Source organism: Porites lutea, chromosome 7 (genome assembly GCF_958299795.1).
Source record: "Porites lutea chromosome 7, jaPorLute2.1, whole genome shotgun sequence".
NCBI classification, from domain to species: Eukaryota; Metazoa; Cnidaria; class Anthozoa; order Scleractinia; family Poritidae; genus Porites; species Porites lutea.
This window is the reverse complement of record NC_133207.1, coordinates 34,033,263-34,045,343: the sequence shown is the minus strand read 5'-3', so window position 1 is coordinate 34,045,343 and position 12,081 is coordinate 34,033,263. Positions and strand designations below refer to the sequence as shown.

General features: G+C 40.6%; 2 protein-coding genes across 2 annotated transcripts; both read right to left on the bottom strand.

The window, feature by feature from the left end:
• Window positions 1–1,877: 1,877 nt before the first annotated feature.
• On the bottom strand, window positions 1,878–2,595 carry LOC140944157 (acetylserotonin O-methyltransferase-like). Its single transcript, XM_073393285.1, has one exon. The coding sequence runs from the start codon at window positions 2,592–2,594 to the stop codon at window positions 1,938–1,940; it is 657 nt and encodes a 218-aa protein (XP_073249386.1). The 5' UTR covers window position 2,595; the 3' UTR covers window positions 1,878–1,937.
• Window positions 2,596–4,090: 1,495 nt separating this feature from the next.
• On the bottom strand, window positions 4,091–7,958 carry LOC140943942 (probable bifunctional dTTP/UTP pyrophosphatase/methyltransferase protein). The gene is made up of 3 exons (XM_073393051.1): window positions 7,323–7,958; window positions 6,707–6,985; window positions 4,091–4,729 (listed from the first exon to the last, which is right to left on the bottom strand). Exons 1-3 carry the CDS (start codon window positions 7,906–7,908, stop codon window positions 4,509–4,511), a joined length of 1,086 nt encoding a protein of 361 aa, XP_073249152.1. The 5' UTR covers window positions 7,909–7,958; the 3' UTR covers window positions 4,091–4,508.
• Between the last annotated feature and the right edge of the window lie 4,123 nt (window positions 7,959–12,081).

Genomic DNA, 12,081 nt, shown 5'->3' with positions numbered 1-12,081 from the left:
TACCTGTCACTAGTTCGCAGCAAACTCGTATATTGCTCGCAGGCGTGGGCTCCTCAAGCTGTTAATCTTATCCTTGACAACGAAAGAATTCAGCGGCGCGCAGCAAAATTCATTCTGTCTTTGCCGTGTCAGTGTGAAGTTAGTTATAAGCAGAGGTTTCTGAAAATTGAGCTACTACCATTGTGTAATTGGCACGAATTTTTAGATTTGTGTACGTATTCAAATGTGTAGTTAGTCTATCGGACGGTTTTATTTCAGCCATAAATTCCACTAGACACAAGAGTACTGTCTCCTCCAGGGGAACGCTGTTGAATACGATTAGGGCTAACACCATCACCTTTGATTTGAGAACAGTTTTTACTATAGAGCCCCAAGAATCTGGAATACTTTACCAGCCTACCTCTGGAACACTGGCTGTTCATTTCTTTTTTTGCCGTTTCTAAAGTATTGTCATTCTCGTAGTTGTATTACTGATTTTCTTTCTTTTTTTTCTGGAACTCGTATTGGAGTTTGCTCTGTGAGTGATCGAGGCCTCTTGGCAAAATTTATAAATAAATAAATAAATGTAAATTAATTCATTCCCCCGCTTTTTACATTCTAAAGCGCCATGAGCGCAGGATATGAGCGCTATTTGAATAAAGTTATTATTATTAATATTATTACAGCTAGAATGAGTTTGGCGCCAATAATACAATCATCGTTCTGTCATCCTACCTTGTTTAAAACTGTACCTCTCGTTTCCTTCCGACGACTACTAACAAGCCGGAAATTGGCAATTCATGGACCTCCTGTTTCAGATCAGTGTTACCAAACAAATCGACAACAGTGTTCAATGGTCTGTACTGTTATCGACAATAGCTAACTAATTATTTTATGAAGTACGTAGTGCCACTTATTATTACGTTTCTCTGAGAGAAATGTGCTATAAATCTGATATTTTTAGAACGAAAAATGCTATTGCTCTTGTTTTTCAGTAAGCTACTTTTTACGGAACAACTGGTAAACAAAATAAATGCTAGTGGGTTTGAATGGCATCCTGGCGCGCGGACAAGGTGCAATGCGACGATCCGTTGCACAAGTGCTACGCTGAAGCTGCAGTGTTTTCTGTCTTACCTGAGGGTAAACAATTGAAGACGTTGTCAAGAATCACTTCAACTTTTTCTTCTGGCTAGTCATGGAGAATGCGGGAGAGCACATACAAATCAGCCTTTGGTAACGTTTCAGACTTGAAGAAATCACCGACTACGAAGGATACATTGGCTTGGTTGGGACAATCTTTCACTGATGGTCGGAAGTGATGAGTTAAGCTTACAACAGGCTGCAAATCACAGACTGTGATCTTCATCTGAGGATTATACTGACACAAAGCATAAGCAAGAGTTCCTACTCCTCCTGGATATGTCATGGAAAGAAAAATGAAAGAAAATGATTAGAAATTTTGAAATTATGTTGACAGAGAACGGTTTATTCGATACCGCTGCTTCCCTTATCGATAGCCTGGGCTGCCAGTGGCTACTTTTGCAGGGTGGTATGTACATGGATAAATTTTATGTGCCTTAATTTAAAATTTCATGTATTGACCAACAGTCTCAAAGCCCCTGGGACACGATTAGCTGAGCACGACCCCCGCTGGAGACAGTGCAATCATTCCTAAGAGCCACGAAAAGGAATTGTTATTTGAAGGGCAATGGCGGAACCCATTCTCGTTCCCAGATCCTCGATCCTTTTGGTCAGCGTCGGGGATCGATCCCAGACGCTGACCAAGAAGATCGAAGTTCTGGGAACGAGAATGTGGCAGTACCTTCCCCCTCAGTTATTTTAAGATCGCCCACGGGATTAAACCACAACCCCCTGTTCTCTGGTCCAGCGTCCTTTCCGCTCTGCTAACCATGCAACAAATTTTAATGAACCACGGTGGCTTAGAATGTTAATTTTTACTAAGGTTGTCTAAAATAACAATAAAATTCTTGCTCTAGACGAAACAAATCTGGGATGAAATCTGATTTACCTCCTAAATCACAGCAGTTGTTAAAGGCGCTTAAATCGACGGCTTTGGCAACTGCATAACTTGCAGAGAAGGCCGTACTATGCATTCCTTTATTAAATCGTAAGCTGTCTGCCTCGGTGCTGTTAACTGCCTGCCGAAATATGTCTTCAGGCGACTTTCCAAATGCCTTCATCCACTGAATCTTTCCATCGAGGACTCCACTTTCTAAGTTACCATAGAGAGGGTATAGCATCTTGTTAAAGAGACTTATTGTGCCAAGTTGAGAATCAGGACTTGTAGTTGTCAAAAACTTAGAGGCTATTTCTGTGTTCTTATACAGCCACTGATCGCCCTGCTTCGACTTTTCTAAGAATTCCAAAGCAACAAGGGTATCCAAGAGTCGTGTAGTGGCGTCTAAATCAGAGGACAGCATCTCCGTGATTTCTTTGGCCGATTGCGGCGACGATGAATTGTGTAGTTTGTCGAAGATCCCAAAATCGCAAGCTACAAACGTGGCTTTAGACTCTCGGAAACCATCAAGAATCTTTTCAATCTTCTCGGGTAAAGGCGAAGATTCGACTACAGGGTTGCCTTTTATCTCGCTCATCTTTTAAACTGAAGTAGCAGAAAATGGCCGACTAATGTGTATGTAAAATTTGATCAGACGAGAGGTCAATTAGATATATTGTACAGCCTAATTTTCAGCTTGTTCTTTGTAATTATGCCCCCCTCCCCACCCCCCCTTTCGCTCACCTCAAATCACGTAAATCAAGGTGCTCGTTGCTCCAAATTGGAGATAACTCATTCGTAAAAATAGGTGACAGGTTACTAAATTTCATAAAGAGTCAACTTCATAGACCTCTTTCATGTTAATAACATTAATTCAAGGTCAAATACATGCACCCAATATACAGCTTTAATAATCGTCCTTTCAGTTTCCCAGGATGCGACGGTCGATACAGAGGCAAGGTTTAGCGCAAAACGAAGGCAAACGTTCTTTGTCAAGGCTGGTGGTCCTCGTTAAAACGTCTCAAACTTTACCTTCAATTCCCTTCTTCACAGCTATTGCATAAAAACAAAACAGAATTGTTGTGATCGTCGTAAAACAGACACGGTTCTGCAGTGCGAGAGGGCGGGAAGTAAAATCTGATGCGCAGAAGATCATATCGTTCATTTGCTCGGCGCGTTCAATTGCCTTCAACCAATAAAAAAATTCGTATTTTCCGTTGCGTTCAGAGCCACTGGTTCGTTACAAATTACGCCGAGTGGCTCTGGGGACGAGAATGGATCTTTCCAAGGTCGCTCGTTTCCCAAGTAAATTGAGGCATGGCCGGGTCAAAAGCGATTTTCGTTGCAAATTGAAAACTGAGAGGTGGTATATTTTCGTAATTATTTATCGTTAAGCTGTAAATTGTGTGTAACTAGCGATTTCTCGAAAAGTTATACTTTTTATTACATGCGATTATCCAATTTAGGACACGTGACCTCTTACGGCCGCCAAAACTCTTTAAGCAAAAATGGCAGCAAAAATTGGAAGTTCTTTGACTTAATTGCTACACGACAACTTACAATATAAAGAACTACAAATTTGTGCTGGGCAACATTTGAATAGGTAATCACTTATGCAGGTAAACGGTTTTTTGACTAGTACCCAGTCCCCCATTACAAGTAATTCCTTCAATAAGACCTTTTCTTTACAATATCTTAACATTGCCAAGTAAAGAAATGATCTGCCTAATTAAAGGCCTTAAAATTATGTAACTAGTACATGATCTGTTAAATTGGTGAAGTTTGCATCATTTGCAGAAGTATGAAAATAAAGTTTCTGTCTAAGACTATGGTGTTCCATACAATAACAAGAAGAAGTGCTTCTCGTCTTCTATGCGGTTTCTTTTGCAAACTAAACAAAGCCTCTCCTCTACTTGTATAGAAGATCCTTATTTTAATATTTCCCTGTTTGTATACGTAAAGTATGAACTTCCAATCGCAGTTTAGTCATACTGATTCTACCGAGCTGGATTTCTAACTATCTTTAGATATTCTTCTAAGTGATAATCTTTTTTAATTTCCTTATTTGTAGATTTTTGTCTAGAGCTATCCGATACGTCATTTTAAGCTTTTAACCAATCTTGAAAGTCACGTGTATGAGGTCACAAAGTGTTTCATTGCTCATGGATGAAGCGTTGTGGTCGCTTGTATTGAGAAAATGACGACAGGCATCTATGCCCTCGTTATGAGGTTTGTTAGTGTCGAGAGATGACATGTCTAGGGTGACAAGAAAGGCGTTTTCGGGTAGCTGTGAACTTCATTTATTTTATGGTATTTCTGTATTTTCTTTTATTCATTTGCCACTTTGTAAAATTTAAAAACAGTAATAGTAAAATATCAAAAATGATTAACACATTTAAACGAAAAGGACTCGTAGCGAGAAAATCTCGGACAAGCCCGGAGCTCATTGAGATCTCGGCTTCCAATTGTAAGCGGTAAAAACAGCTGAGACCACTCACTCACCGATTGAACTTTACTTCTTTATACATAACATGGCATCCATAAATAAAGACTGATGTAATTGTTTCGTTTGAGTTACTATAAATCCATGTTTGTCGAGGATATGTTTGTATTCAGATGCTGTTCTTTCCTTTCCTCCAGTAGCAACCAACATGGTAAGTGATTCAAGAAGAGCACGCTTCGGGCCTCGTTTGTCTTCATCTAAAATCTTCTCGCAAATAAGAAGTCCCCCTCCTAATGAACATCAAAGAAAAGAGGAGTTGTCACCACAAAGCTCGATATTCTTGCTTTTTTCCTACTCAATTTAAACGCTACCTGTGTATTATTTAATAAAGTTAAATACATGGTTAAAAGAAGCGTAATCAAAACGTTTTCGGGGTATTCCGAGGACACGACCATCGTTTCTTTAGTGCTAAGTTTACTAAAGGAAAAACGGTCCAGCATATACATCTGTCGAAATTTGGATGAAGGTTCTGACCAGGCCGTGGATAGAATTTACGGTTCTCTGATATAAAGGGCTGGAGTTTGTATAGGAGGTGAGCCAGGCTGGCCCGCTTTACTGGGCTGTCCCGGCTCACGCCTTATTTCCTCGTAAAATTGCTGTTGTGTGGCCCTCATGCCGAGATGTCGGGTCGATCGAGGAATCGGCATCTCGGCAAGGGGGCCAGCCCTCCTTCTCATATAAACACGACGAAAATTTCATGAAGAAATAAGGCATGAGCCCAGCCAGGCTGGTATAGCAGGTCAGCCCGGCTAATCGGGCTGGCTCACCTAATAAAAACCAATAAATGAATGATTCGTGCATAATTCTCCCTTATGGCCGCATGAAACTACTAAAAAACTAGATTTTTTAAATACTATAAAGTAATAAATAATTTAAATATCAAGTTTAAGAAAGCTAAAAATGTTTTGTCGATTCTAAAGCTCTCAGGCGAAATTTATTCAAATTTACACATGATTAAAAAGCTAAAGTACTTTAAGATGATAAATTATGAAAAAATATGTCATCTAAAACCAAAAAATTTCGGTCAATTTTAAAGCTACCAGGCGTGAGTATACACATAACTGGATTTGAATTTCAGAACAGCAGACTACATCATTGTCACTGACTTTATTCCACAGTTTAACTGCATTATAAAAGAGCATTCGCTTCATGTTGTTGGTACGTAGAATAGACAGACGATAAGGCAACCGAGACCTTTTTATCATGTGACTTGTGATATTTCAAAGATAACAGTTTCTCAGAGAGGTAATCCGGTGCACGTCCATCCAAGATTTTTTTTTTTAACAGAGGGAGTCTTCTTTCAAGGCAGATGTGATCGATGGGTAGCCACCCCAGTTCCAAAAATAGTGGCAGGGTTCAAGCCTGAAAAGGAGCATCTAGTATAATGAGCGCACATCTTTTTTGAACACTAAGAATCTCATCCAATAATCCTACAGAATTCACAAATTCCTCAAACGGACGCACAGGCCTTTAATTTACTGACACACGGATCGAAAGATCAATTCAGAAAACACAACTATTGCAGTTGCTTTAAAAATAGCATAAGCAAAAAAATTAGCAATTTGCGACCAACACTGTACTGATCAGGTACTGGTTGTCAGGCTGTGGGTTGATCGGCAACAACGCTGATCCACCTTTCCAGCGTACTCCATGCAGAGGAGAACTGTTTACAGCCGCCACACTGTCCGGATGTTTAGCCTTTTGCGAGCGTTCAGATAATCGGGAGCGGCGCGAAGGAAAAAAAAAGGCGGGCTGGAGAGAGCGGTGAGGCTCCCCCTATCACCTCTCTCCCCTTCGCTCGTTTTAATTTTTTTCGCGCCCCGTTTTACTTCGCGCAGCTTCCAACTATCTGAACGCCAGGAATCTGCTGATGAGTGATATGATGGAGAGAATGCGAAAGGTCCTGGCCAGGCCTTGTGGTGTTGGCGTCTACGTGTGTCACTTACCATCAAGTTTCTCTGAGAGAAAAGTGCTTTAATTTAAATCTGATATCTTTTAGCACGAAAAAATGCTATTGCTCTTAGTTTCCAGTAAGCCCCTTTTTACGAAACAACTGGTAGACAAAATTAATACTGGTGGGTTTGAATGGCGTCCTGGCTCATAGATAAGGTGCAATGCGATGTTTCGTGGAACACAAAGGTGTTTCGCGGATCATTGGTGTTAAGTTGCCAAGCTCTCTATATTAGCTGCAGTGTTTTCTGTCTTACCTGAGGGTAAACAATTGAAGACGTTGTCAAGAATCAGTTCAACTTTTTCTTCTGGCCAGTCATGAAGAATGCGAGACAAGACATACAAATCAGCCTTTGGTAAAGTTTCAGGCTTGAAGAAATCGCCTATCATGAAAGAGACGTTAACTTGATTGGGGCAATCCTCTACTGATGGTCGGAAGTGATGAGTTAAGCTGACAACAGGCTGCAGGTCACAGACTGTTATCTTCATTTGAGGATTGTACTGACACAACGCATAGGCAAGAGTTCCTACTCCTCCTGGATATGTCATGGAAAGAAAAAAGAAAAAAATGATTAGAAATTTTGAAATTATGTTGACAGAGAACGGTTTATTCAATGCCGCTGCTTCCCCTATCGTTAGCCTGGGCTGCCTGTGGCTACTTTTGCAGGGTGGTATGTGCATGGACAAATGTTACGTACCTTAATTAAAATTTCATGCATTGAACACCAGTCTCGGTCCAAATTAAAGCCCCTGGGACAAGGTTAGTTGAGCAAGACCCCCGTACCATCATACTAATTTTTACTAAGGTTGTCTAAAATAACAATGAAATTCTTGCCCTAAAACAAAAAATATCTGGCTTGAAATCTGACATACCTCCTAAATCACAGCAGTTGTTAAAAGCGCTTAAATCGACGGCTTTAGCAACTGCATAGCTTGCAGGGAAGGCCAAACTATGCATTCCTTTATTAAAACGTAAGCTGTCTTCCTCAGTGCTGTTAACGGTTTCACGAAATATGTCTTCAGGCGACTTTCCAAATGCCTTCATCCACTGAATCTTTCCATCGAGGACTGCACTCTCCAAGGAACCATGAAGAGGATATACAATCTTGTTAAAGAGACTTATTGTGCCAAGTTGAGAATCAGGACTTGTAGTTGTCAAAAACTTAGAGGCTATTTCTGTGTTCTTGTACAGCCACTGATCGCCCTGCTTCGACTTTTGTAAGAATTCCAAAGCAACAAGGGTATCCAAGAGTCGTGTAGTGGCGTCTAAATCAGAGGACAGCATCTCCGTGATTTCTTTGGCCGATTGCGGCGACGATGAATTGTATAGTTTGTCGAAGATCCCAAAATCGCAAGCTGCAAACGTGGCTTTAGACTCTCGGAAACCATCAAGAATCTTTTCAATCTTCTCGGGTAAAGGCGAAGATTCGACTACAGGATTGCCTTTTATCTTGCTCATCTTTTAAACTGAAGCAGCAGACAATGGACGACTATGTAAAATGTGATCATACGAGAGGTCAACTGGATATCTTGTAAAGCTTAAATTTCAGCTTGTTCTTTGTAATTACTGCAATTATGTCCCCCTACCGTGCTCGTTGCTCCAAATTGGCGGCGTTGCTAAAACGAGGGCACGGGTAACACCAAGGGTGAGGGTGGGGGTCAGGGTGGGGGTGAGGGTAAGGGTTGAAGGAAAGCTAATCGATCGGTGAGGGAAGATTTTATCATTCGCCCAGCAACAGGGTTTTGATATTTCTCGCAAAAATTACTTTGTTTGTCCTCGCACCTACAAATTATTCAAAAGGTCGCTGAAAATGTCATAGGATCTACTCGCTGTATTTAATTCTGCGGCATGCTTTTATTAATTTAAGCTCCCGCGAAATCCGCAGTTACCGAGGAATGTCCTGCATGACCACCAAAAATTATGAGCTAAGATTACCTTCAGCGACCTTTTGAATAATTTGTAGCTGGGAGGACAAATTAAACAAAGTAATTTTTGCGTGAAATATCAAAACCCTGTTGCTAGGCGAATGATAAAATCTTCCCCCACCGATCGAGTAGCTCACGTTACCCTCACCCCCACCCCCACCCTCACCCTTAGTGTTACCCTTACCCTTGTTTTAGCAACGCCGCCAAATTGGAGATGACGCATTCGTAAAAATAGGTGACAGGTTACTAAATCTCATAAAGATTCCACTTTACAGACTTCTTTCATGTCAATAACATTAATTCAAGGTCAAATACATGCATCCAATATATAGCTTTAATACTCCTCCTTCAGTTTCCCAGGATGCGACGGTCGATACAGAGGCAAGGTTTGGCGCACAACGAAGGCAAACTTTCTTTGTCAAGACTCGTGGTCCTCGTGGAAACGTCTCAACCTTTACCTTCAATTCCCTTCTTCACTGCTTTTGCATAAAAACAAAACAGGATTGTTGCGATCGACGTAAATCCGACACTAAGCAGTAGATCATATTTCATTTGCTCTGCGCGTTCAATTATCTTCAGCCAACGAAAATATTAGTAATTTCCGCTGCGTCCAGAGCCACTAGTTACGCGGGATGACGTAGTCAGCCAGCGTCTAAAATTCGGTAGCGCATTCCTTTCGTCGTCTTGGGAGTCAAAAATTGCCTTGTTTTTTTAACTTTCCCGTATTCCGTGCCCGTCCCGAAAAATTGTGTGGATTTTTATTGGCCGCAACGTCGAAGCACGTGCAAGTCAGGCTGGAAAAGAAACTGCGTCAGCAAAGGAGGGAAAAGTAAGCTCATATAGAGGGGGACGTAGTCTCCGTCGCAGCCGTTTTTAGTATCGTCACGCAACGCTCCTCCGGAGCGTTGCGTGACGATACTAAAAACGGCTGCGACGGAGACTAAGGAGGACGAAGACTCAAGGCCGTGCTCTTAATACGGCGCAAGACTTGGCCTCGGGCGACTGAAAATATTGTCTAGGTGGCCCAGCCGGGCGACTTGCAGGTGTTGGTGTTGTCTTACTTGTATCTGTTGAGTTAAACTCAACAAGCTAAGAATCATGAATGTCTAGAATTTATTACTTGCGAAATCGTAGCTCTCTCGGTGGCTTCGCGGCCTAAAAAGAACGCTCCGCTCGCTAAGAAACTCTTGAGGTCGACTTATAAGTAGCAGTAAGTAGCATGTCTATCAAAAAGCTTTAGGAAAATATTGTTAAATCGGTCGTTTAGGTCGTTTCACGTGAATTCACATGTAACATAATCCTTGACTATGAACGTGACAAGCTGCACAGTTTTCGATAGTAACAGCTTTTCATAATAACTTGAAATTTTTTATTCAAATTAGGATTGTTCATTAGTTAGTTTTTCAAAACAAATTGTAACTTTTGCTCTGACAGGCGTGAGGTACGGTCGGCGAAGCAAAACAATAGTTTTGTATTTTGAAAAATCGCTGAATAAACAAGAGAGTCGGTCTTTTATGTTCTTTAAATATTTTTACCTTTTTTAACTGCTGTGTCTGCGAGGCTAAAACATAACTAAGATTGTTATTCCAGTAAAATACAATGCATAAAAAAGAAAAGAGACGACTATTATAATTGTGATTGTTCTAGAATCGGGTATAAATCCCGCATTGTCTTTCGTGTCGTGACAAGGCATTACGTATCACGTACCAAAAATAAATACGCAAAAGCTAACCGAATCTACGTACATTTGTCCTGAACGTTTCACCGGTAATATAGAAAGAAAATACTTCCGCTTTGCGCTTAAACGACGACTTTACAACAAGATGATCTATTCAAAAGAGATAATGGTTGACAATAGTTTTGGGGCGGCCCGGGGGGGTGCACTTCCTTATAAAGAGGCTAATGGGGATGTGCCGCTAGATGGGGTCGCATTTTCACGACTAGATTGACTATTATCAAAAGAGTTACTAGAGTGGGGTCGCACATTTTCGGATTTTTGGGGTAAGAGAGCTGTTCATATTTACGGTTAGCAAACGTATCAGGATATTTGTACTGTAGGTGAAAAGTAAAGTGTTCTTCATTCAATTTATGAAAAAATGGGTCAATTCATTTTTTGATGACCTATTTAAAGGATTGATAAGGTAGATACATAAATAGAAAGTGACTAAGTTGGGATCGCAAAAATTACATATTTGCCCAAGAGTGACGAATATGGGGTCTACAATTGGCCACAGAAAAGACTATAATGGGGTAGGGGCTCTGACAGGCCAGCGGCACATACCCTGCAAAAATTAACACAAGTAACCCCCGGGGGGCGCCGCGGTTTCGTTGAAATCATAATAGTTTTCCTGGAAAGCTCCACGGGATCTCAGTCAATCTTAATAAGCGAATTTTCTTTTCAACCTAAATCAAAATGATTAGTAAAAAGAATAGTGCCCTTATTTTTGACCCCAAATTTACTTTTCCATTTAAAAAACATGAAATGTTCGGCGTCGTTGTCCATGTTTCTCATGTGGCGCGAAAACTTACTTTCATATGACAACATGCGGGTTTTTTTTTTTCGCACGCTCAGGAGGCCAAAGGGATGTGATTTTTCATGAAAAAAATATTCACAAACTTCTGCTTGACTTGTTAAGAAAATAATTTGTTTAATTTTTAATAATTAACTAACAGCTCATTGATTTATTAATTTGAGCGACCAACTTGGAGGCCCGGGAGCCCCAGCTAAAAATGCTTGGGGAGCCCAAAGGGCCCCCTGAAATTTTCCCTAGAGCGCTTTCTTGCAGCTCTGTAGTTATTGGAAGTATGATACTTTACATGCTATTGTTAAATGTGGAAGTGCATTTTTTGAGGACATAAGTAAAGGAATGGAAATTTTAGTGAACTACCCATACTCCTAACATATATGGTGGTAATACTGATGTAAGTTTTGTTTTGAGTAGTAAAGGAACCCTTGTGTGTAACTCATCTTCTAGTGTATTAGTCCTTAACAGAACATCTCCGTCTCTCCTGCACACATTTGTTGCATACACTACTCAACTTTCCATTGCCATCCAACATACCCGTAATTCTTTCTTAAACCCACACATCCCGCGTAAACGCTTTCGGGCGTCTTCTTGTTCGTTACAAATTGGCTCTGGGGACGAGAATGAATCTTTCCAGGGTCGCTCGTTTCCTAAGTAAATTGAGGCATGGCCGGGTCAAAAGCTATTTTCGTTGCAAATTGGAAACTAAGGGGTGGTATATTTTCGTAATTATTCATCGTTAAGCTGTAAATTGTTTGTAACGAGCGATTCCTCGAAAAGTTATATCTTTTATTACATCAACATTATGCAATTTAGGTCACGTGACCTGCTACACTCGCCAAAACTATTTAAGCAAAAATGGCAGCAAAAATTGGAAGTTCTTTGACTTAATTGCTACACGACAACTTACAATATAAAGAACTACAAATTTGTGCTGGGCAACATTTGAATAGGTAATCACTTATGCAGGTAAACGGTTTTTTGACTAGTACCCAGTCCCCCATTACAAGTAATTCATTCAATCAGACCTTTCCTTTACAATATCTTAACATTGCCAAGCAAAGAAATGATCTGCCTTAAGGCCTTAAAATGATGCAATTGTAAAAAAAAAAAAATTAAGGACACAAGAAAAAGTGTGCCCATCCACTAAGATCGAACCGAATCGAAATGGCACTTGACGA